Below are 27,399 nucleotides of genomic sequence, written 5' to 3' on the forward strand. Positions count from 1 at the left end.
GCTAGCACTGTCTCTGGTAAAAAGAAAAAACAACCCACTTTTCTCTGCACTAAGGCTAAGGGTTAAGTTCCACAAAACTGTCTCCAACTTCAGACGCCAAAAGCTAGTGCCAGATCTTCTAGTTACTTCCAACTTCTGACTTGGCTCCTAATTAGAGGTTCCCAAGATTCTCTACTTAGTTTTGGTAATTTTCAGGAGTGGTTCATAATTTATTCAGTATATCATCAGCTTATTCCAAAAGATACAACCCAGGAGCAGCCAGACAGAGGAAATGCAAAGGGCAAGGTGTAGGGTTGCTGTTGTAGAACTTCAGGCTGTCTCTGGATGCTCACTTGCTCAGAAGCTCTCTGACCCCAAACTTTTAGGGACTTTTACAAAGAAAGGGTGAAGATGGGTCTTGATGTCTAGAACTTTTCCCTTCCTGGGACACTGGAATAGGGTCTGAAAGTTTTAAGTTTGTAAACATGACTTGGCCTTTCTGGTGAAGAAAGCCAGGACTCAGAACATGTCTTGAAATATCACACTTTGGCATTCTGTGTACTTTAAGCTGAAGGAAACAGAAAGCCTCACAAGGGTCTCTCTCTGTCTCCCCCTTATCCCCTCTCTCCTCTCTTTCTCTCTGACTTTTCCTTGTTTGAAGACCCCCCAAATAACTGGTACCTGCTCCCAAAGGAAGAAATGCCAAAAGAAGCAAGACGAATACAAACAGGATTTGCCAACTGCCCCACCCCAGTGTATCACCTGAGATTATACCACATTGTTATTTAACCATAGTTCTATACAACTGTTTTGTTTACATAAAACTCAAGCATAAATATACAGTTTCCTTGTATTTTGGGCCCTTGATTCCTGAGTACTTGTAATGTCATGTCAAACTTACCTTAGCTAAGTTTGCTCTTCATTTTGCCCGTCTTTGTTACAGGGATGTTATTCACCATCTTTGTGGTGCATGAGGAAAATATACTACTTTCTCTCTTATATACCAGCTTCAGATGCCAGAAGTGTACTTCATCATAAAGTTCCCTGACATCGGGAGCTTGTCTAAACTAGGGATATAGATCAACTATTAGAAGAAAAGACACACTCAGCAACCTTAGCAGTCATATGGTTCACAAAATCACAATGCTTTTAAGTACACTGACAAGAATTGGAAGCAGAAACTATCTGCATATGTGTTTCTTGAGACAGTGACTCAAACACATGATCCTCCTGCCTCTGAATAGATTACAAGTGTACTAGGTATATGCCACTATTTCCTGGCAAGTGTGTGTGTGTGTGTGTGTGTGTGTATATATATATATATATATATATATATATATATATATATATATATATATATATATATAATGTGTGTGTGTTGTGCATGTGTACATATGTGTATGTACATATATTTTCCATTATATCACTAATAGCTACAAAGTTAAATATACCTACATCTTACAATGAAGGAGAGATTTTTGAAAAAAAAAAAAACACAGTTGGAATTCCAAAGTATACACTTGAATATGGTGTGCTTCCTATTGTGTGCCCAAGCCTGTTGTGGAAGGCTTTCTTTAAAGTCCTTGGTGGACTCATGACAGATCAAAGAGATCGGACTTGGGATTTACATCCTCAAAGCTGAAGCTTTAGACAAGAGCCACCCTCAGGCCACACTAGGCAGGTTCAGGACTCCTGTCAAGGCTTGTGTGGACTGAGGAAATTTGTTAAGTGCTGAATGAAAAATAAACTATTAAGATTAAAAAAAAAATCCTAATTAACTGCTCACACATGAACAGCCAGAATCTGTTTAAGCTTTATCATATAATTTCTATCAACGGAAGTCCTCAAGCTCAAGCACGTTCTTCCTCCACCCCACACTGCTGTCAATTTGATTTTATTCTGTTATTTTTTTACCATTTACTTTTCTTTTCTTTAAAGAGATGGTACTTTTGGTAGATTTAAAACATACCTTAACAACATTGGGAGCACCTTAATGGTGATGAATCATTCACCAGCTCCAAGGAAACTTAAGAGAATTGTCACTTCTCTCCAGTGTCAAAGCACACATGCCTCTGAACACTCTGAAGTCGTAGTCTCTCAGCTGGGCAAAGGGAACTTCCAATGCTGTCTTCATAGTCTCTCCTTCCTCTTCCTTTGCTGTCACTGCCCAACAGGCATCAAAGCGCTCATCATCATACATAAGCCACAGTATCCTTTACTGACATTTTGCTGTCTGCAAATAGTTTCCACCATGACTCTGCTACTTTTCTCCTCAATAACCAGAAAGATGAGCTGAATAAGTTTTCGATCATAGTCAATTTTTTTTTCTACACTCGTGGGGAATTAATTAATCCTCTTTATGGGATGTTTTTCCTAAAAAAAAATTCTCAGATCCCTGTATGCACAAAATGAGATTCCTTTTTGTTCCATTTTGCTTTTGTCTTCCCATACCTGCTAAGGTATCATATATGCCAGTCTGCTAACTGGGGACTCTGAGTTATTTTAGGTATGTATGTAAGAAATTCCAAGGTCAGCGGTTTCTTTCAGGAGGCTTTTGATATGCTAATGTGTCTTATGAATATGTAAAAGGGAGGTAGTCACTACCACTCACACTTCTTAGTTCCAGTGAACTGTTTCTAGGAGCAGCCAGCACTCAGAGCAGCACTGTAAATCAGAGCTGGCTCTGGGCAGTGGCATTGGGGAATTCCTCCTGCAGTTGAATGATCCATCTCTCACTCCTCTCAATTTCTTAAGACAGTATTGAAAACTTTAAATTCAGGTTCTTTGTGTCAGTGGTCATTTCCTTTTATGTTCCTGATAAGCATGGTTTTGGTACTAAAGGGAAATGGAAAAAAAAATAATTTTGCAATGAGATGGTATTTTATTTTAATTTTCACCATTTATATACAAACACAAGTTAATAAAACACATCACAAAACTGTAAAATTCATAACTGATATTTATAGGTGCATAGTTTCATGCTCACATATTTTAAAATATATATTAACAAATTTCACAATACATCATTCTTCGACAGAAAGAATCATTAAGGACACCTAAAACTCTTGTAAGTTAGCAAATCACAACTCCTCAAGAACAGCAACAACAAATAGTGAAGATTTAGAAATAAGTGGTAGTCACTTAGGTGTTTTAAATTTCTTCTAACGTTTTAGGTTTGAAGCCACAATATCCACAGCACACAGGACCCTGCTACCATGTATTCACTGTAGTGAGAGGGAAGCACCGGGATGCTGAGGGGCAGGTACAGGACGTCAATCACTGAGGATGGAAGACTTTGAAACACACTGTACAGCTTTGAGAAAAGGTCATGAATGGGCACGTTGGAACTGAGCACTTGTACGCCATGGAACAGTGGCCGGCAGATCTCAGGACACTGGGAGCAAAGGCATTCTTAGGCTTCAGGCTCATAGTCTTGGTATCCTTCCTAACATCAGGTAAGAAGCGGGGAGAGGGAGAGAGAGAGAGAGAATGACTTGTCAGTGAAAGTGACAGTTATCAAGTGTTTACTTCAAAGGAGAGAGAATCCAACCTTCCACTCAGATAAAATTGATCCTCAGAACAGTGTTTGGAATATTTCTGTCACAAACATTTATTTGTCTTTTCATACTGATCATGTATAAGTTATGGGAGTTGTCAGGGTTAGTTTATTAGGCCTAATTCCATATGTGCCATTTGATTTGTGATCTTGTCCTACAGTATGAATCAGCTGGGGCTCTGGATTTGTTTCCCTAGCTGTGAACTGTAAGCTGTGAGTACCAAGGTGAACTGCCTCGAACCTCTTTCAGACCCCTTGTTCCCAGAAGTGACAATGCTTAGAGACAAGGGGCACTTCCTCTGCTTTCTCTCTCCCATTAGGAAACTGTTGGAATTCCTGGCCATTCCCCCAGCTACATGGCTACACATGAGCGTTCAGTAGCCAAGTAAGGGGCCTTGCATCCTACATAGTAATTCTTGCGCTACGTGATCCCATAATTTGTGCCCAGTGTGATCATGCAATCTATGCACATGTGTAGCATAGCCCCATAACCCCATATGCACATGTGCAGAGGAATCCATAAGAACAGGACACAGACTCCTCCCCTCTTCCTCTTCTCCTCCTCCCTGCCTTCTCTCTCTGCATGTGTTGTCTTCCACAGGCCTGGTCCCACTCTCTTCTGTCCCTCTCTTCTCCTAATAAAGCTCTGATAGTGGGTTTTGTTGTGCCTTGTGGCCTTTCTTGCACTGTAACAGCACCACTTAATAAATAACATTTGCACTGCCGCTTTACAACCAACAAATTCCACCTTCATGGAAGGCTTTATTGGCTCCTTTTTCTTTATTCTAAAGCCCAAGCCTCCTGAACAAAATGTGGATAATGTTTGCAATGGTAATAGCCCTAGCTAACTGGATTAGGTAGCCTTCCTCAAGAATAACTCCAATTATATGGAGGTTTTGCTGTTAAACTAAACCTATCTTCAAAAGCTTTTTGTTTTGTTTTGTTTTATTTACTTTTGTATTGTTTTAAGTAGATATAAACTTAAATGACAAAGTTACCTTGATGCTCTACAGTTTGTCCATAACCTTAATTATGTTCTCAGTCTTAATCTGTCATTTTTCTGTTTTCTAAGCATGATTAATAACTGTGCACTGTTGCTCAGACACATCCATGTGCCTTTGTTTCTGGTTGTCTCTTGTGCTAGAATGTTCTCTTCTCATTTTGACCTATCTTATCTCCCACACAGATCAAAATCATTTCCTCTAAAATCTTTTCTTGGTTGAACTACCCAGACCATAATTCTGGAGAAATCTGATAGTTGTAAGGTTTTGGTGGTACCTGTTGGCATGATCCAAATTCAACACCTCAACCATTTTTCTTAGTTTTCTGTATATAGGTCATTTACCTCTGAAGGCATTTCATAAGCCTCACTCCCAGGATCCACAGGCATGTCTTCCAGAATTCCTTCTTGTGGGTACCCTTCTTCACCCTACAGTCAAAGAGGGAAGCGAAAAGTACAATGAGATATCATCTTAACTTTTGAAAGATAATTTGAAAAAAAAACTTACATGTGCTACATCTATGGGATACTGGAAGGACTGTTGTCAGAACTGCACAACAATCCTTTAGTACTGCCGATGTAATTCTAATGGTATCACACCTCTGGAAAAATACTGTGCAAACATGGGTTACCAATCTGAAGAGTACAATGTTTTTACCCAGGTAACTAGGAAGTTGCCAAACCTAGAGTCCATAAATTCTCTCCATAAAAGCAATGCAGTCATAACACAATGGTTTATAATCAATGGATGATGATGAATCAAATAATGGTAATGTATTAAAATTATTAGAACCTACCTATGGAGTAATATTTAGCAGGACATCATTTTTGTACAGAACCCATGTAGTATTTGATGGTAAAAAGTAAAAAAATCCAAAACAGTAAAACAAATATTGAAAGACAAATTATTTATTTTTCCCTAAATTTTATAAGGTAAAGTATATATGGTTTGTAATTCACTTAAAACTTATTTTTATTTTATGTGTATGGTTGTTTACCCTGTATGTATGTATGTCTGTGCACTATGTGCATGCCTGGTACCCATAGAGGCAAGAAGAAAGCATTATATTCCCTAGAACTGGAGTTATAGACAGTTGTGATCCTCCATATGGGTGCTAGGATTTGGGCCCTCTGGAATAAGAACCTGTGCTCTTAACAACTGAGCCATATCTCCAGCCCCAATAATTCATTTTTAAATGCTGGCAAAGAAATAAGTTCTCTTCTCAAATATGAAATTTGAAAATATACGTACTTGGAGTTAAAAAACCAAAGACAAGATTGAAACAATTTTTCAAGTTATCTCTCCATAAATGTAGACACCCTAACATTCAGCCCAACACAAGGCAGCTTATTTGTATTCTCCATCAAAAGTCTTCTGTTCCTTCCCATTTGTTCCAGCAAGACAATTATTAAATGACTGAGTTCAGTAAAATTTCAAAAATTAGAGATGCAGCCAGAGTCTAAATGGACTCATTGAACGTGTCAAAAGATACTCAGCTTATGTGGACAATATCCTTGGGTAAGTGCTAACTCCCACTGCTTTTACCATAGACACGATGGGCCAGTAGGCAGAGGAAAGAGATAATGGTCAACAGTGAGGCATGGTTTTGGTAGCTGGAGAGAACAGCTTATAGATCATCCTATCATGCTTTCTGGACATCACCAATCTCTGTTTACAAACCCAGAGAGACCAATTTGCTTACAAGTTAAATAAATTACAAACTATCCCACAAACACCTCACTTCAAAATGTGGAGTAAGATATTACTTTCACAGTATTTCATACAGTAGTATAAGAATCCAAGTTTTTGTTGTGTGGTGGTTCAGCACCAGGACCTGGTCATTAGACTCAGGTTACAATTCTATCCACACTAGATTATCAATCTTTTGTGACCCTGGACACATTTCCTATGCCACTCCTCAGCATCAATTAGCTTTAGTAATAAAAGAAAGTGGAGAGATCTTTTTATTTGTACACACCTGGAAGAAGCAAGTGATAACATTGACCTCTCCCACTGATGTATAAATGCGTCTTAGAGACAGTCAATATAAGGGAAATATGGCAAACCACCAGCTCTGTGCATTTTTAATGTAATCTGTGAGATTTATGTTCTGAACTGGATGAGACAAATGCAAGGCCAATCTTGGGGACTGATGACTCTCATAAAAGAAGTGATTCTGCATAAGTAGGTGAAGAGGAGACCACTGCATGTCGGTGTTCATGTCCATGAGGGGGTAACTGTTTTCACTTCAAAGTTCAGCCAAGCAACACTGGATGTTGCTTGTGGATTTCTTGTACTACAATCAATTAAAATCCATCCTTGTTTCTTTTAAATATATTATCAGCCAAATTGTAGATGAATAATGATTGGTTATATTTTTAAAATACAGAATATATTTTTCTGAGTATATTTTTTTCTTGTGCTAAAGACTGATGAAGCAAAATATACACTTATATTGAATTAAATTCAAAGTATAAAGATTGTACTCTCCTGGATCTCATTTAGGTAACACCATATTTCACAAATTCTTGAGGAATTATCTTTATCAAAGATTTTCTTTATCTTAAGACATTAAAAAATGTTTGGAGGCAAGGGTTTTAGAAATCATAAAGGAACCATAATTTCTATAATAAAAGTGAAATCACAGACATATGTCCATAAGTTTATCTGTGAACATGTTTCAAGAGAGCATTATATCTTTATGGTATGAATATATACCCCCAAAGAACAAAACAAAATGAAGTATTTGTTTAGGTAAAAAGCAATAATGTTTTAATAAAACACTCTGATGAGTCATCAGCATGTGTAAAACACCAGCCAAAAGGCAAAGATAGAGCAAGGTTTTGGGACAGATGAAGTGATCATGCAAAAGACAGGCTCACATCAGCCATTGTTCCTGCAGAGAAAGTTGTCAAAATCTTGTAACAAGGATATTTTTTTATTGTACCTCCTCTTTTTCAGGGAGATCTGTACTGTAATACCACCTGGCTCTTTATGCATAGCTTATATCCTTTCTAAACTTTTAATGAACAATATGCATGCTACCTGGCCCTTAATGTATATCTTGTGTCCTATCTGGCCCCTAATGTACAGACTGTATTTCATCTTGTCTTTAATGCACAGCTTGCCTCCCACCTGATCCCCCTTGCATGGTTTGTATCATATCTGGCCCTTCCTGCATAGCTTGAATCCTCTTAGCCCTTAATGCACAGTTTTCAACATGCCTGACTATTTGTATCAATATTCAAGAATCTATAACCATGCAAATTATTTAAGGCTGATATTTTACTAAATTAGTTTACTACCTTCATATTCTATAGCTATCAATTTTATAAAATATCAGCCTTAGATAATTTGCATGGTTATGGATTCTTATAAACTGATACAAATGTAAACTATTTTCATATTCCTATTTAAGATCATTTGTATATTGATACAAATACAGGACTATATTTGTTGTAATGTACATATATTTCTACTCCTATTTGAAATATTTTGTAAATTGACACAAATGTAAAATTATATTTGTACATATTTGTATAGATATTCATGCATATATCACAGTTTCTTGGCCCTTAATGTATAGCCTGTGTCCTAACTGTCTCCCCATGTATAGCTTCCATCCTACCTGGCTCCCATGTATAGCTTACATCTTACCTCCCCTTAGCTTGCACCAAAATCTTCAATGAAGTTTGCTACAGAGCATTCTGTGTAGGCTGGTTCTTGGTGGCAAAGTAACAATACAGAAATACAGAAAACATGGATTTATTCATGAAGTCAGAAGCAGGAAGTTAAGACCAGAACTGACCAATATTTCCAACTGATCTTGGAAATTACTGTCCACTGTGTGCAATCATTTGTAACCTACATGGTGTCATTTAGTATAAAAACCGAACAATATACTTGCTGCCAGTGTGAATACAATGAAATAAAAGATGTTCTCTACTTCAAAGTTTATGGAGGCTTATGAACAGTTGGGGCTTCTGAAAGACTGTACAACAATATATAGTGATATCTTCAATGGCAAAGGTTAACCAATTACCTGCTATCTATAGCTAGAACACTGAAAGTGGCAGATCAAGATTTTGCCCTGCTGCTCTTATGCTAAGATGGGTTTTGAATATAATCAGTGTTTTGTTATAATGTCAGGCAATGTTCATCAGGCCCTCTGAATAAAGAAAGCAACACATTTGCTCAACAGAGCAGATCACAAAGATGGAGAAAACAATAGCCATAAATACAAAGGAAGAAATTTAAAAGAAACAAATTTGACATAAGAGGGTAAAGGTTCTATTATATGTAATTTTACTGTGTTAAAGCTAAAACCTTCCTTTTTGATTAGATAGAAAAGGGGAAGTGCTATGGGACATCTTTCTCTATGTTGTGAATATGTGTTGCTTTGATTGGTTGATAAATAAAGTGGCATTGGCTTATGGCAAAATAGCTTAGAGGCAGGCAGAAATCCAATCAGACAGACAGGAAGAGAAAGGAGAGGCAGGGAGACACCAGCCTGTCGCCCAAGGAACAACATGCCAGCGGACTGGTAAGCCACAGAACACATGGCAAAACATAGAATAATAGAAATAGGTTAATTTACGTTATAAGAGCTAGCTAGCAAAAAGCCTCCTATAGGTCATGCAATTGGTAATTAACATAAGCCTCTGAGTAATTATTTTATAAGCGGCTGTGGGACCGTGAGCCAGATGAGACCGGAGAAATCTTTCAACTACATTGGCTAATAAGCACATATATTAGTGTGTTAAGTGTTTCTAATATAAAATACAACCCAGGACTCTGTTTTAGATGAAAATAGCACAGATTTCTTTAAAATGTACATTGCTGAACATAATTTCTCCCCAAAGCCATGGGTTATTAAATCAAACATCAAATGCCAGAGGTAGGATATTTTCTTATGACTTATTGATCACAAAGATCTCACAAAACACCCAACAATAGCAGCTCTTGTCATTCTTCTTTTTTGTCTGCCAGAAGTAGATAAGCCTCTATTGTTAAACACACTAACCATCTTGGATGCAGGACTGAGAGAAGTCAGTCTGGATCTGAGCTGGAAGCTTCCTCCCTATGGCCTAGCTTTCACAGTCTTAGAAGTTGCTATGCAAGATACTGGAAGTAAAAAGACATCAGTGTTCTTATCTCATTCCATGATCTATGAGGCCAACTTTCCAGGCACAATATACAGTAGTGGTACTACTGTTCGGGAGGTAACCCATTGCTCTCTCAGTGAATTAGAGTCCTACTTCCAATGAAGGAATCAAAGTCTAGTATTATAAACATGACAAAAACTGAAATCCTAGTAGGAGATATCATAGGTCCTTGGGGAGTACTGAATAGGGTTATTTAGCAAATTGACCTAGTATTAAGCTGCCTCTAAATATTTGTTTATGCTCTTAAACAAATGATACTTTGAGCCGTTAGCAGAGAAGCCTCTTTTTCTAGTGAACAGTGGTGAATGTAGACTCATGACTGTAAAAGGCACTGAGGATTGGTAATCAGCCTTAAACAATGTATTTATACTATCCCCTTTAAAGATCAGTGGACCTTGAAGAAGTAGCGACAGAAAGAGCCAGAAGAAAGAGCAAAGGGCAGTGAATTGTTATTTCCTTGGCAAGACAGAAATTTCAATCACGAACTCACAGCAGTTTCAGGTGCCTGCTCTGAATATGCATAGAAATGAGCCTGTCAACAGGCAGGCATAGATAGAAGAAGGGCTCAGATGACCCTATCTCTCACTACTGAACTATTTCCTGACTAATTTAGGGAAAGGGTAAATCATTGCCTTCAGTTTTATAACCACTGATGATTCCACTATGTAATAATAGACAATTCCAGCCATATGTTCACATAAAGGGGTCTGATTAAACCAACTGGGTCACAAAACCAAACCCGAAAGCCATGAATCTGGGGAAGGGGCTGTTAGCAATGGTAGGAGTAAGGTCTTGAATGGGATGAGAGGGAAATATGAGAATGTTAGAGAAAGAGAATTAGGAGGGGTGTGTGTGTGTGTGTGTGTGCGTGTGTGTGTGTGTGTGTGTGTGTGTGTGTGTGTGTGCATGTGTGTGTGCGTGTGTGTGTAAAATAGTCAATTTTAATTGAAAATGATGCACATACTATATATTCTACTTCTTATATAGGGAAGTCCATATATGTATAAATTAAAAAGCACATTTTACTAAGACAAATAGCCATGTACTTACGGTCATATTAAAAAGTGAAGTTGGCAGGAATGAAAAACTTGTGAGGAAATAGGTATAAGATGTATTCCATGTATTCACCTTTTTTTGTTGTCAGTTTTGCCATGGCCTAGACGTTCACCACCATCAACAATTTACAACTTGGAAGGTCTTTGTTCGATATGAAAAGTGCATGGGGCTGGGAGATGGCTCAATCAGTGAATTGCCCTCTCTAAGCATGAGCATCTGTGTTGAGTAGCTTGTGCTTGTAATCTCTGGGTAGGGTATATGTGGGGTTAGTGATGGGCATGAAGTGAGGATGTGAGAAGTTGATCCCTGGAGCTTGCTGACCAGCTAACCTAGTTTACTAATCGATGAGTTCCAAGTCTGCAAATGACTGTCTTCCTGGCACCTGAGGAACAATACCTGTGAGTTGTCTTTTAATTTATACATGCCTGTGACTAGGTATACAAACACTCCTATTCGCATGCATGCACCCTATATTCATAAACACATAAAATGCAACTATAGAGTTCAGTGGTTGAGGTTTTTCTTTTGACCTTGAGGTCTACTATTAAATTAACAAAAACACAACTATGGCTTGATTTTTAACAGGAACAACAACAAAATGACTAGCACAAAGCTGTCTGAAGATACATGGTTCCTGGTTCGTCTGAAAGGCTACTTTGTTATCACAGTGACTAATCTGCCCTCACTTATTACACCTAACAAGATTTTCTCAATGAACAGCAAATTTCTATGGCATCAGCTACATGTGTCATGTGGAAATAGCAAAGGTGTGGAGCACTTGTAAACCATGCAGTAAAACACTGTTCCCAGGTCACACCTGTAAAGAGCTTTTTGAGATTATGAATGCAAATTTATCCAGTTAAGTGACATATGTGGAGAAGCTAGTCCTAGACAGAAGTAAATGTGTACTCATGTTCTCATTGAACATGGGCATGTTCTCCTTGGGAAGACTGATAGATAGCTCATTCTTCATTTTCTTGTCTTCTTTCCTTCTGGCACAGTGATTTAATCTCAGCAATCATGTCTCAGATGGATAGAACAGTATAGAGAAAAGATGAACACCCACTTATCTCATTGTTTTAAAAGGTTTAGGAGAAGAGGAAAAAGGTAAGATAATATATTAAATACACTTGAGGAATCTTTGTAAATGCTTTCTATCAATTATCAAAAACCAGTTGTATAAAACACTTGGCACACTAAATAGGTATCTGTGTAAAAGCCTTTTTAAGGACGGTTTTCAGGAGGTAGCATGCTATCTTAATCCCCATTCTCTTTGGGAAGCTGTGTAGTGCATGCCATATTGAATGCACAACCATGTCATTAGCTGACTCATCTAATGAGACTGCACAGCATAGCAACAACTACCAGCGTTTTTTCCTGTTCTTTGGATAGGATCTGGTTGAAATTGCTAACACACAATGGAATCCAGAGAATACACTGTGTTTTTCATGTTTAAGGACTGTTGAGTGAAAATATTATTCTATATGTTTAAATATATACTTGAGATTTTTACTCTTCTTTTAACCTTGTATGGATTGGACTCATAAAGATAAACTCCCTGGTTTGAGAGGGCATAGGACATCTTCAGAGTTCAAGTGGGCTGAGCTGAGGAAGATATGTTGCACACTGCACTCAGAATCAGCTAGCCACATCCTCTTTGCAAGCACACTGGTCTTTGAAAGCAGGTCCTAAAGTCAACAACTGAATGAAAGGGTAGCCCCAAGTATGAAACAGGATCAGTGCTTTTATTTCAGGTGACTTTAGGGAATCCTGAAGATCTTAGAGGAAAAAGTAGGAAACATTAAGACTTTAATGAACCAAGGCACAGGTGTTTGCTTTAAACAAACAAATAACAGACATTCTATCTTACTATCTGACATGTAGGAAATACTTCAGATAAAACAAGCTGTTTGTCTGAAAAAGATGGACAGGAGTTATGGGGTTCTGAAGCAGACCGTGGAGGCTTAGAAATCAGTAAATATAAAATCAAGAAATCTCAGAGAGCAAAGGAAGGCCATGTCTTCCTTACCTAAGTGATTAATAATATTTAAGAAAGTTGGAGCAGTAATTCTAACAGAGACCAAGTGAAGTCGAACAAGCCTACGGTCTAGAAGGAAAGGCTCCTCATTGGGTCTCCACATCTTAGGTTGAGTGTGCTATGCAGTATCTCCATGGGACCAGAGGCACTGAGGAGCTAGTGCCTCAAAGGTCCTAACAATCTACTTCAAAAGGACTTGAAATTTCTGTCACAATTCAATATTGTCACAGGGTGGTAATAGTCACTCTCTCCTCCTCTGTTTTTTAGTTTTTGTTTGTTTGTTTATTTGTTTTGTTTTGTTTTTATTTTAACTAGACTTTAAAAAAAAAAAAAAACTCCTAATCATGTCTGAACAGATTTGTGGTAAAGGGGAACTTTTTACGAGATTGTAAAGAAAGCTGATGAGCAAGGGGAATCCTTAGGAGGGAACTGAAACCCAGCATGGTGGCTCATGCCTATAATACCAGCACCTGGAGAACTGAAGCAGTTTTAGGCCAATCTGGGCTTCATTGTAAGCTCCATGCAAATATAGTGAGACTTGCTTATAAAAATAAGTAAATTAATATATTAAACTAAACAAATAAAGAAGGTAATTGATAGAAATGTTACTAAAATGTTTTCTTTCCCATCTTATTTATAAATGAGTAACAGTTAAAAAAAACCAAAAAACAGACTTTCCTTGGTGCTCCATCAGGGTCTGGGCAAATTTCAAACACCTTAGAAACTTTACCTGAACACAAAGCAGTTCTTAGATAAGGCTGTCCTTATGATCCCATTTTATCTACCACTAAACAGACTGCACCTGGCTCCAAAGCCCACCCTCTTAACTTCTTATGTTGTATTTTTATAAATATTCTTGTAAATAAAATCTTCATAATAGAACATTAAGCCAGACTCCATGAACAAGACATAATCAACTTCTGAAAATGTAAAACATTTTATTAAATACCTGAACTACCTCTAGTATTAATTAAAGCATGTTATTATTTGCAGCAGGAAAAATAATCTCAGACTGCTAAGGGAATTGAGTATGTGTGTGTGTAATGTTTTGCCAAGGACAAAAACAGATTTTTTTTTTATTTAGGGGACAATGAACAAATTTCTTCTAATGAAGAGCCTTACTCAGACAACATTATTTTCTGAATTTGTGGTAAGCTATTTTATCAGAGGCCCCGAAACTACAAATTGGCAGAATAGTTTGAATTATCATTACTTAAGTTGCTTCCTTCTCCCATGCTGACAAGGAGCAAAGCTTTGCTGAGCACTGAAGATGGTAATCCCTCCTAAGCCCCTGCATTATGTCCACTTTAATTATTACAATAAAGCATAATGATCCATTAAGTAAGTCCACTGGGCAGATGCCACAATTAGTCATCATGTTTAGTTTGCTTATTTATTCACCTAAGATCTGAAGAGAAAGAAAAGATTAGTTCCTCATCACAACTGATGAGCTCAATGTTGTCTTTCCTTTCTTTATAATAAGGCACTAAGTGTTTATTTGTAGTCTTTTAATTACTTTTAAAGCATCCATTATTTCTGGATTACTTATATTATTAAACTCTCAGTAAGTCAATACATTGCTCTGTTCAACATTCTCAAAGGATCTTTCTTTAATTTGGTTCCTTTAGATCTCCTTTTGTTGAATACTCAACAGCAACTCTCAATTTCCCACAGACACATGGAGTGTCTGTGTGAGGACAATGTAAGCATCTCCATGATTGTGAGTAGTGACTGCAGGCACTCTTGGGTGGTGAGACTGCATGCGTATGTGTGAGAAAACTGCCAGCTCAGTCACCTTGGGGAGCAAATAAAAGCTTCCTCACAAAACCACTCCAAGCATCATGTATCAGATTCCCCTCCTAGAAACTGTATACACATGATTGGTTGTTTGGAAAACTGGAGAAAATATGCTTTATCCTGAGCTAAGTATTTGGTAACCAACTAACAAAGTGGCAAATGGTACCTATGACATCACAGATATTAAATATGATGACATAAAGTAGCCGGTAATGACTACTGGTTACATAACAGAGTATTTGCTGAGAATTTACTAGGTGCTAGCGTAGCATTTGATTTTGTTATGTATTTCAATAAACACATATTATTTCATTAATGAGTACTCATTTTTATATTATCAAATTACAGCTAATTTTTTTTCTTAGAATAGACTAAAGTTTTTTTAAAAAAAAAAACCTCTATATTTTAATAATAGAAACTTTTTGTCTGTTTTCATCAATTAGTTACATTTGAGTCTATAAGGAACCTCGGTGTTTGTCTTTCTCAAACTGGTACACAGGCCCTTCCCTATCTCCATCTCTTAGCTGCCCAGGAATGTGGATACAGACTACAGTAACAGATGCTGAAGTCCTAGACATGGATAAGAAGCATCCAGTGGGAGACTAACGAAGCAGCAGCTAAAAGCACAGTGCTCTCAACATCCTTCCCTGCAGGCTCATTCACAGCAACAGGAGCAGGGCTTACAGTGGACCACATGGAAGTGGGACTCTCCATCTTGGTTTTGGAAGATGAGTAGACTTCTATTAGTTTGTGTGATGGCTACTAAGAAGACATTTCTTAATCTTTCTGTCACTGGTCCTCTTACGGAAGGCAAGATAAGAACTCGATGAAAAGCATGACCTTTCCTTTGTAGACCCTGGTTTCAAACTCACAAATAGACTAACTAGTGTGCTGCCTATGAAACTTTCACAACTGAGACATGAGCACGGTTGTGATCTTAGAGCTGACAAATAATTATTACATGATATTAGTGGCTATGATAGTGACTGGCTGCATGGTGGCTAGCTTCCAAAAACATGACCTATCTTGTGTTTAAGAGGTTATATAACATCTGCAAATGTAGACTTAATGTTATTTTATTTGAAGAACTGACGAAATCATAGAGATGTGATATTTTTATGTACCAGTAAAGACTTCAAAATTGGTGAAAGTCTTTTCTCATTCTGTAGGCTGTCTTTTTGTCTCATTGACCATGTCTTTTGCCCTACAAAAGCTTCTCAGTTTCAAGAGGTCCCATTTATTAATTGTTGTTCTCAGTGGCTATGCTGCTGTTGTTATATTTAGGAAGTGACCTCCTGTGCCAATGCGTTCAAGACTACTTCCTACTTTCTCTTCTATTAAGTTTAGTGTAACTGGATTTATGTTGTCAACTGAAGAAATGTGGTACATATACACAATGGAGTACTACTCAGCAGAGAAAAACAATGACAACATGAAAGTTGTAGGCAAATGGATGGAACTAGAAAATATCATCCTGAGTGAGGTAACCCAAACCCAGAAGGACAAACATGGTATGTACTCTCACTCATAAGTGGATACTGGATATAAAGCAAAGAACAATCAAACTGCAACCCACAGAACCAGGGAGGCTATATAGCAGGGGGGACCCTAGGATGACTGTAGCTTATAATAAGTTTTGGTTTTACTCAATTACTGGGCAAGACTCAATGAAACATTTCACTATTAGGATAAGAATTTATACTGTATCAAGCTGATAATAGAAAAATAAATAAATAAATAAAAATGACAAAAAAGAAATAAACACAAAAAGCAACATTTTTAAAAAAGTCTTCAAAATTTCATAAAATTGAAGTAGAAAATGCTATTTCTCACAGTCTAATTCAGTGATGGAATCTATGTTTTATGCTACCAAAACTGCAATGTTTCTGCAATATCAACTTATCGGTCTCTTCAAGTTCTATAATAGATCCTGAAAAAGAAATCGGAAAGAAATAAACCAACCACTGAGAAGCAGTGTGTAATAAGAGAGACCTTGCATTGTCAGGGAAATCGTGGAGCATAACAAACAGAACCTGAGCGTTGCCATTTGAGGTCTGCTCAGTCAGTCCAATATCCCAAGTTTTCTCTAACAGTTAAGACTTACTCTAAATTTTTAATCTTTGAAGGACAGAAATTCTTAGAGGCTGTTTTGCATCTATAGTTAAAAATAAATAATGTCAAAGGAGAATCTTCAGGTAGGTTCTATACAAGAGTCAGGCAGTACTACAGTTACTAAATGCTGAGTCAAACACATGTGTAACATGTATGCAAAACAGTCTGCTATCAAAGTCCTAAATTAAATTCCTACTTATTAGTCATAAAAAAAAGATTTAAAAGAAAAATGTTACTTGCACATCAAACAAACATATAAAAGAAAGCCTATGCACAATGGACTTTAAAATTAAAAGTTGGCTGCAATAGGATCAGGATCCATCCCTGGTGCATGAGCGGGCTTTTTGGAGCCCATTACCTATGGTAGGACACCTTGCACAGCCTTGGTGCAGGGAGAGGGGCTTGGACCTGCCTCAACTGAATGGGAGACCTTACCTTTTCAGAGAAGGGAATAGGGGATGGATTGGGGGGAAAACTGGAGGGGGTGAGCAGGATGAGGGAAGAGAGGGGGCTCTGTGGTTGGTATGTAAAATGAATAAAAAATGTCTAAACAAAGAAAAAAATTTCCTCTCAAAAAAATTAAAAGTTGTTTTTTGAAATTAAAAACAATGTGGTCTGTTTTTATTTACTTGTTCTGGACAAATCCTGTTTTGCCTTCTCTCTTTTTAGAAACTTACTATTTTGCTTACCTATTTTGATACATTCTTGCCACTTTAATTTTTTAATTAAATTTTATTTTTACTTCTTGAGACTGTCACACATGGATAAAATTCATATTGATTTATTGATTCTAACACTTACTTTTGACAGCTCTCAACTCTGAGCTATTTCCTGGTGACATCTGCTGAATGATGGCATCCCCCTCCCCGCTGAAAGTGCAGCTCTTCTTTGTTACTATTGTGCCTTAAACTATAATTTTGTGTCTAGTACCTGAACATCGGATCTCTTCATGATCAGTTATGGTGTAGGCAACACCAAGATGAAGGGTGAGAAAGGCCACTACCATGTTGGGGGAGGCAGTGCACACCACCTCCCAGGCCAGTCCCCTACCCCAAAGCTTTCTTTTGAGATGTGTCCTAGGCATCCTAGTGGTGAAAGCTTCCTTGAGCCATGGATATTTCAAACCACAGTGCACCACATTCAGGTCGTATAGCTATATGGCTGTGCTTCTGCTGGGAAATAAGGCAGGTTCTCTAAGGCTGAAGGTCATGACTACTTCCCAGATGGTCCATTTGATTGACTTAAGCCTCACTGCCATCATCATTTTATTTCACAGTTGCCATTATGAAAAAAATGCAAAACAACACTATTTATAATATTTTAAAAATCCCTACCTCCCGCTGCCTTGGCCCAGAAGACTTGGACACAGAAAATGAATCTATAGTGTCCATGGGGACAAGCATGACAACTACAGCCATGAACTCAGTAGTGTTTCTATCAAGAGGCAGCTTGATATAATGGAGTGCTGCTGATTAATAAATGAGGTTACTTTCACTGCACTAAAAGATTGTGATTTTGCAGAGTACTGAATATGCTGCATATCATCAACATACCTATAAAATGGGGGGTTTTCAAAAAAATTACTCAATGAGAGCCAATTAGGAAAACGTAGGATTTCCCTTTTATTTTCTTCACAGTCTAGCAAAATATGGACTGGATGAGTCACCAAACTATTGCAACTGGTTGACATGCCTTATTTTTTTGTCATATAGAGAAGAACAGCCATTTGTGAAGAGTATTTAAAATGAACCGGTTCATGTATTGCTCCCAAATCTCTCTTTCACTATTAATTCATCTGCTTTGCGTGTTAAGTGCTCTTCCTGCCTCAGGCCCTCTCTTCAAATGTCTCCTACCTCTGAAAGGAAGGATGACTAACCTTGCTTAGTGAGCACACACTACTGTAGAGCAGAAGACACCTAAAAGAAAAGGCTACCAAAACCAGGAAAGCAACCCAGGAAAAGAAGAAAGTGCGGGTAACAGAGCAGATACACATGGTCCGACTTGTAATCTACTGTGTATCTGTCACAAAAGGAACACATGGTGCTTTGAAAACACAGCATGGCCTGTGGTTAAAGTTAACACTGTGACTACTCAATACAAAGCAAAATGTTCCTTCTTCCTTGAAGGACATGGAGGGCATCTAGACTCGAGAGCAAGCTCTGTCTCTAAGGTGATTTTACACGCTCTTCTTGAGGCTCATGGAGAAGATAACACTTATTATTTTTAGAAAGCAATGCCATAATTCAAGTCAGACAGGGTCACTGAGAAAAGGTTTTTTTTTTAAGGCTTAGAAATAAAACCAAACACTTTTATGTGGTTTCAGATTGACTTGAGGTGTGAAGTCCAAAGAGATTGCATTTCTTTTTAACTGAAAAGATGGAAAACAAATTTACTTGGACTATCGATTATGAATTTAAGTCAATAGGATATTTAGTTAATGGGTATTTGAATATGGTAGCTCAACAAGATTTTTCCAACCCTGCCCATCACTGGAGTACTAAAAAATGCTGTCCTAAGGAATGCCACAGGTTAGGAATGTAACACATAGCTGTCTGACCTCAACTTTAGCAAACAATGCTCAACTGTTTGGTGTTCTGGACAGATCTTATTTTTTCTGCCTCACATTATTCATTTCTACACTAGTACTTCCCAACTTTATTTTTAGTTAATCCTCTAATTTCTAGCATTTTATTGTGTATTGAAATCCCCCCACGGAGACTTTAGTAATGTTTGAGTTTCTGATATGCAGCTGACTTTGTCAAGTACACACACCAACACAAATGAAAAGATTTTAACAATAGAAGGCCTAAATCAACACAGAAGGTCAAGTTTCTCAGGATGTCTTACGTCTTGAAAACCTCCCTCCTGTAATTATCTGAAGCTTTGGTTGGATAATTACTGAGGGACTCTGCAGTTGTCCCTTCTGTCTACATAGGTCACCACATTAATTAAGAGAGCTTCACTGGGGACAGGTTGCTGCTCTGCATTTTAAAGTATTTTATTTTTAGTCTTTTATTGCCAACAGAGGTGGAGAAAACATTAAGGGAAAAAAGCTGCTCCTCAGCTCAGTTTCTCACACAGAGATTTAAGAAAAGGCGGGTGGTGGGGAAGCAAAAGCAAAAGAACGAATCTTCTAGAATGAGCCTTCCCAATGGTACTTCCACACATTTTAAAAATGAGGTCAGTTTGGAATTCACACATCTTTCATAACTTCTAATATACTTTTCTGGCTGATTCGTTTGAATTAGCAGGGACCTGTGAACCAGGTGCTGACTGTCACCAAGAGGAGAAAGTTGTCTTCACACTGCATCACTGGGGGCTGTCGGGTGTGAAAACACAGTGGGACAATGAATAAGCTGAGAATTGAACTGACCAACAGGAGACAGGTCCACATCTACCCAAAAGGCTCCTCTTGATCAGATATGGTGATGGGGAAAGACAATTAGATCGTGTTTCCCATAGAGTTTTCCCAAGGCTGCCTGTGTTACAGTAATACTGTAAGCAAAACAAGCCATCTAAGTGATAAACTTGAACTCGCTTTCATCACCAGTTGTCCTAACTACCTGTGCTAAGGCTGGCAGACATGCCCCTAGAAGAGAAGGGGCGTGAGAGGAATAACCTAATGGTGTTCCCTATTCTTAGATCCTGGAAGTGGTAACCAATAGCCAGTTTTGGTGATCTACAATTATCTCTTCCCTATGTGCTCCCTCAAGTACCCTCCCACATACACCACCAGGCTGGAGAGTTCTGGTATAGGTAAAAAGCCTTATTCCTCTAGGGTGGTGAGTATCTAAAAGCAAGGAAATCACAGACTCCCATCTGTACCTTCTGTAATTCTTTCCTCAATGCCTAGCAACACCTGCCAATGAAAAACACAAGTATGCAAGACAATTTAACTGTTTTCAAACAGCAAACTCTCAATGTTTTGTGGCTGAAATTTAGACTCAGATAAAGAAAAGGAAGATATGAGTTTTTTATATCATAGGCCAAAAATGTACATTGCTTGATGTTGAGTTTTTATTTCCCTATTTTTTTCTTTTATATTTTGAGATTATAATATGATTACATCATTTCTCACTTCCTTCTCCTCCCCCCCACAAGCCCTCTCATATACCCCTTGCTCTCTTTCAAACTTATAACCTCCTTTTTTATTAATTGTTGTTACATGCATATATGTGCATGTATTTCTAAATATAACCTTCTCAGTCTCTATAGCAATACTGATATGTATGCTTTCAGGGCTAACTGTCTGGTATTGGTTAGCCAATTGATGTGCTCTTCCCTTGAGAAGACTATTTCTTACATCTTACACTATGGGAATTCCTTAGTTGCCCGTAGTTCTTTGTGAAGGGTTGAAATCTCATGGGATTTTTTTTTCCTTCCATTTAAGCCTCTCTCTTGCTGCCCTTGTTGAGCTCATGTTTAGGCAGTCACGTTGGTGAAACTCTATGGCTGCAGCTTCTAACACTACTAGAAGACACAGTTTCTCAAAATTACTAGAAGATAATTTCTATGGACCAGGTTTAAATCGTTAGCATTTTGACAATAAAGGAAGCTGTAAAGCAGAACACTTATGTTGACATACTTTTGAAGATTTGTTTCTTGTCAGGTGAACACTAGGAACATTACCTCTGTCTTAGTAGCTATGCTCCAGGATTAGGCATATTCCAGAGATGATAATCCCAGAGCTCTCAGTTACGGTGGATGTGATTGGAAGTGTGGCTGTGTTCTGAGCTACCAGGCCTCCATGCCTCTCAGAGCACACTCCTGTGTGGCTTCATGTTTAGGAGGTCAACATGTCAGCTTGACTGAAACCACTTCCTAACCTTTACTTTGTGGTCTGAAATTCCAAGGAAATGAGAGAAATCCTGTACTTTAAAATTAATTGAAAGTGTCATTGAATTCATCCATAGTATACACGATACATTTTCCAGCACTACAGTAAAAGTATAACAGGTAGCTGGAAACTTTATACTTGACTTGTACACAAATACAAAAAGTACTTGTTTATATATGAAAAAAAGTTTTTTGTTTTTTGTTTTTTCATTTGACATCTTATTCTTAAGTCTAAAGTTCTCTCTGGATTTGACTTTAAATTCTGCCACTTTCCTCAGAAACTAATATGTATTCTTACAAACTTCTATTAAATGTTTAGGAAAAAGAAAACAAACTGAACACAGTAATTCATTGTACTACCAGAAGTCTCACATTGCTTCTCTAGAGGGTAACACCTCTTCCACAGTGGTCAACAACAGGCAACTCTGTCCATGTTAGATACGGTTAAAAGGCAGCTATGTAAGCAGCACATTTAGACCGTGCTTGTGGTGGGCATGCTTTCTGAGAGCTGGTTCTGGGTCCCGAGTGATTCTGTATTTTGGTCAAGTTTTCTTAGTGTTCATTTTCATGAGAAAATAGAGATTAGAACTAAAGAACTGCAGCATTTTCTCTATTTTCCTTTCTTGTTTTGTCTATTTCTGTGTGTGAGCAAATGCACATGTGTGTGTGTTGGCGGGGGGGAAGGCCACAGTACAGCCTTGAGTGTCATTCCTCAGGATCTATCCAACTTGTGTCTTGAGATAGAGTCTCTTTTTGGCCTGGGACTCTCTGATAGGCTACGCTGGCTGACTGGCTAGGGAACCACAGGAATCCATCTCTCTCTGCTTCCCCATTGCCACCACACTGGGGCTCAAACTTGGGTCCTTGTGTTGTGAGTGGCAAGAACTTTATTGACTTAGGTATTTCCCTAGCCTGATACGTGTCATGTCCTTTAAGTGTGATTTTTATTAATCCCTGGGTTTGACTTTGTTAATAACAATTTGACTAGTACCCCAACACCTCACAGTTACATAAATAACCAGTAGTATTCTGCAGTAGAAAGCACAGGTTCACCGCTTTGTAATGGTAATGTTAACCAGTTTCTGACCATTTGTCAGACTCACCCCCCTGGTAATGGTAATGCTAATCATCTCCATCCATTGGTCAATTGATTTCAGAGCCTATGACTCACTGTTTTATTCTTCCCACCAGTTCATTAAATAGTTGGGCATCGTTTTTGACATGTGTTGGTTTTGCTTCTGTGCAGAAATAATATTCTAGAGCTTTTGTAAAAATGATTCATCAACTCTAGTTCAGCAACTGCTGAACAAAACTGAAGTATGGTGAAATCATTTTCTTTTTTTGGTTTTAATAATCTGCACAATTTAAAGTGTTTTAAACCTCAGGAAATGCCTTCTTGGTCTCTATTTATAGACTTCGGCAGTACTATAATGTCATCTAAGTAGATGGGAAAAGCTCCACACAAACTGCAAACGCCAGAGAAAGTTGTTTTCCAGGTATCCAACTGTGCTCTCTATAATGGATCTTGACTCTAAGCTTGATGAGATTGGGCGGACGGTTTATAGTACACTCCCATGGGATATCACTGTAAGTCGATTTTAGAAATTGCATTGTCTCTTTCATTTATTTTTGTATTTGAATGTATTACATCCTTTGAGAATTATAGAATAAACATGCCACTTACTCAAAAAAAATTTTTTTTTCTGAAGAGTACAGGTAAGTGTGCTAAGAGAAGAAACAAGAATAAGTAACTGACCCTCTGGTCAAAGGGCCTCAGAGCACACAAGCCAGAGCTTCTCCAGCTGGAGGAGAGTCTAACCACAGGGAAGCCCTGGAGAGGCAACGCTTTTCATAGGCAGCATCTTTCTGTTGTGTTCCAAGGACAAATGAACTCTCCAGATAATACCTTTCCTCATTCTCCACTCTTTTCTACACATAGACCCAAAGAGATCAATTAACACTTGTTCCAGGAAGAAACACAGACAATTGCATCCGTATCACGATATTCCTTTGTGAATAAGTTTGAAACTTATGGAGAGGAAGAGAAATGTTTTGAGAAGGTAGAATAAAAACAAACCCCTTGGCCTTGTTGCTTAAAGGAAACCTGTGGTAAAATAAAGCAAAAGCATGGCGTATTGAGTGTGGACTGTAATTGTAGGCCTGGTCTTCTGAGAGGTTACATAAAAGAAGTCTCTAAAGGCCAGTATGCTCAAAGGAGGTCGGAACATTTAGCAAGTAGACAGGAATGTTATGAGCAGAAAGACAGAATAGGGTCCAAGTGTAAACAAGCTTACATAGTACTGGTGTAAATGGAGCTTCATTTTGTACAACAAAATCTATGGCATATCCTTAACAGTTTTAAAAGTTTCCTTGTTCTTTCAAGAAATCCAATAAAAGCAATGCTTTGAAGACTTGGATAATTCTGAGCCCATTTCAATTGGTAAATTCCAAGTTCACTTTTAAATTAAATGTTTAAGTTAGTATGTGAAGTGATTCATTTCCTTATGGTATTTTCAAGCATGTATAATCACTGTGCTTGATTATATTCACCCCTACTGTCTTCTTGTGACCCTCTCCATCATACTGGTATCTGTCCTCTTCCTAAGTGCTCCTCTTCTCTTTCCATGTCATAGAGCAATATATATTTAAATCTAGATTCCATGTATGAGAGAAAACATGAAATATTTGTTTTTCTCCCACCATTGCTGTTTCAGTATCTCTCTTTCTCTCATTGGTCCCTTTCTCCCAAGATTAGATGATGGAATAAGAATGTATGTTCATTAACCAGAGAGTGGATGAAAATAAGGGGATACATAATACACATCTGCTTTTGAGTGATGGTTTGGAACCCATCAACCAGTCAGTTACAACTTTTCTATTCATAAAACTATGGGAAAGTACTTAGGTATAATTTGAATAAATTTTTCTTCCGGAATTCTAAGAAGACTAAAAAATTATACATGCATTAGCTCAATAGTGATATAATGTTTCTCATTTGCAAGAGGAAACCATTTTTAGCAACCATCTCCAATAAAAATTAGTATTCACAAACACAGGCATATAGAAATTTATAAACAAAGTAATAAAAGATCTTTACATCTTTATAATGCATAAATACATTTGTGACCCAGCTTACCACTATCATCCCAGTGTTTCTGTCCAGGTTTAATATTCCTGGAACATGTTTAGTTATAAGTAAAATATGTCTTAAGTTGGATGATAATAATCTCCTTCATAAAATATGACAAGTCTATGCACAAAATCAAAACTTCTTGCTATGACTGTACTAAGACATCTACCCGCAGGCTGCATATCTTCTCTCTCTCACTCTCTCCCAGTTCTCTGCCCTCTTTCATGCCATTATGACACAAGTTTCTCATATCTCATGCAGGAAATTTCTCTGCTTTGGATATGTCAGTCCTACAATCTAAGGCATCATTCCCAGACATTCTGTTTTTGTGATACAGCTTGACTCTTTGCTTGTCTAATCTACACTGAAATGTGGTCTTTCTGTATAAGCTTTATATAAATTGGGCTGCCTTACCCTCCTATTTCAAATGCTGTTATTTTATGAAAATTTGGAAAATATGTGTGCATGTGCATGCATGCATTCACAATGGACATAGATAACTATGGGAGAAATTCAGGTAACATTGCCTGTTCCAAGCCTGTCTTGAAGGATCACACTACTGTCCACAATGGGTACATCACCAGAACTGTTGATACTCCAGCTTAAATACTCCAGAAACAAGAAACGGGGTCACTAGCAAGGGGAACAGAGTGGCATGATTCCTTGCTGAGTAACTCATAGGTAGCTGGTTATCAAAAGGACAGGCAAGCAGATCAAAGTGAACACATTAGGTCTCAATTGCATGAGATGCCCTTACAGACACCAATAAATCACCAATGATGCTGGAAGGGTGGGTTAGGGCCCAAATATAGCATTTACAATGGATGAAAACCATGTTAGCCTTGAACTCATCATGTCTGAAGATTTTCAGGTTAAGTAGATGAACTTTGCGATGGAAAGAGTGATGATTAGCAGTTCCAGATCTATCTCTATACCAAAAATAGATACCACCATCTAGGATTATAAAAAGCTACAAATCCATTTCAGTTCCTTATCAGGCACCCACTCACTGTTCGCCCCTTACCTCCTTGCTACTCAACAGCTATTGGGCAGCTGTCAAACGGACAAGAGGTGGAGATGCACATTGTTCTATGACTTAAGGTGAATAATTAATGAAACTTGGTATCAGCGGGAATTTCATCTGTTTTCGAACCAGCTTTCTTTTAGCAAAGCCACAAATCCACCTGTAATTGTCTTGAACTCAGTGACTCACTACATATAAGCATTCATTTGACTTTCAACAGTGAAAAACTGCAGCTAATTTGACAGTAGGGATCTATTCTCATCTCTGTGTACATTGCATGATACTATCAATACACAACTTTTGAGGATCTTTTTTTTTTTCTTGCAATGTCAGAGAGCTCGAATCATTTTATATCTTCATTGACCTGCTCTAAGTAAAATAGAAAGTATTTGAAAGGCAGTAGCTGTGGCAGAGTATATAGTTGGTCGTTAGACTATTCTCTTATGTCAAACAAATTATGTTTTTAGAAAATAAACACAGCACATCTATTCATTTTAAGACACATTTGGTATCACATCATCAGTTAGTGATGAAATTATATAAAATTCTGTAATCAATAAGAATAAAGATTCTGTTAAATTGAGATATTGGATTGCGGTTTTAATCTCAAGGGTTGTCATTTAAAACAGGTATATAAACATTTATTTCTTAATCTAAAAACAAATTTAAGCAATTAATTTATTTTTAAAACATGTTTATATTTAACAGGCTCTACAGTAAATAGTAAATGTTTGTATATTTTAAAAACATGTTTGATATCCTCTACATATTTCTGAACATGGACAAGATTTTGAAATCTCCAGGAACTTTTATTCATTGACTGAATCAAATACAAAGAAACTTAAGGCTTCATCTAGTGTTAATTTAACATCTCAGGTTTTATTCATCGACTCATAAGGGAGGTAATGAGATTCAAAAAGAGATGCATCATCTGTGAACAACTCCGTTTCCAGACTCCAATTAAGCCATTTGACTATTTATGGCCCTGAGACTGAGTCAGACAGGTTTGTGTACCCTTCTATGTGGCCATATTGTGCAACAGTAGGGGGTTTGGAAAAATAGGCTCACTCATCCTTTCAGGCTCCAAGAGAAGTGGAGGAAGCTTCAGTTTGCAGCTATGATGAATTTCAAAATAGTCACGCTATTTACAAGTCTATGTGGGTCCAAAAAGCAAAAATACACAACAGCAAAAGAAACTAATTAGAACTTGACTGGTTGCTTCAGACATAATTATTATGATATAAATATAAAATATCAGGACACTTTTTTACTGAAAATAGATTATCTTCTCATATAATATATCCTGATTACATTTTCCATTTCCTCTATTCCCCCCAGGTCCTCCCCACCCCCCTCCCAGCCAGAGCTACTCCCTTTCTGTCTCTCATTAGAAAACAACAGGCTTTTAAGAGATAATAATAAAATATAACAAAACAAAAGCAATCACATTGATGTTGGACAATACAAACCATCAGAAGAAAAAAGCCCAGGAGAAGGCACAAGAATTAGAAGCTCACTCATTCTCATATTCTGGAGTCCTATAAAAACATTAAACTGGAAGTCATAATACATATGCAGAGGACCTGGTGAATACCCATGTCAGCCCTGTGCTTTCTGTTTCAGTCTCTGTGAGTTCATAGGTGCCTTGCTTAGTTGATATAGAGGGCCTTGTTCTACTGTACTCCATTCCCTCTGGTGTTAATAC

General features: G+C 37.6%; 1 protein-coding gene across 2 annotated transcripts in view; it reads right to left on the reverse strand.

Moving 5' to 3' along the window:
• Window positions 1-2,837: 2,837 nt before the first annotated feature.
• Window positions 2,838-27,399, reverse strand: part of Snca (synuclein alpha) — a 103,120-nt gene continuing 78,558 nt past the window's right edge. For both annotated transcript variants that reach the window (XM_052719872.1, XM_052719871.1), the window contains exons 5-6: window positions 4,881-4,964; window positions 2,838-3,424 (exon numbers count right to left, since the gene is read on the reverse strand). In XM_052719872.1, coding sequence (XP_052575832.1) covers window positions 3,392-3,424; window positions 4,881-4,964 — 117 coding nt within the window. In that variant the 3' untranslated portion in view covers window positions 2,838-3,391. The remainder of the gene's footprint in view (window positions 3,425-4,880; window positions 4,965-27,399) is intronic.

Source organism: Peromyscus californicus, unplaced genomic scaffold (assembly GCF_007827085.1).
Source record: "Peromyscus californicus insignis strain IS unplaced genomic scaffold, ASM782708v3 Scaffold_6__1_contigs__length_162567912, whole genome shotgun sequence".
Taxonomy (NCBI): domain Eukaryota; kingdom Metazoa; phylum Chordata; class Mammalia; order Rodentia; family Cricetidae; genus Peromyscus; species Peromyscus californicus.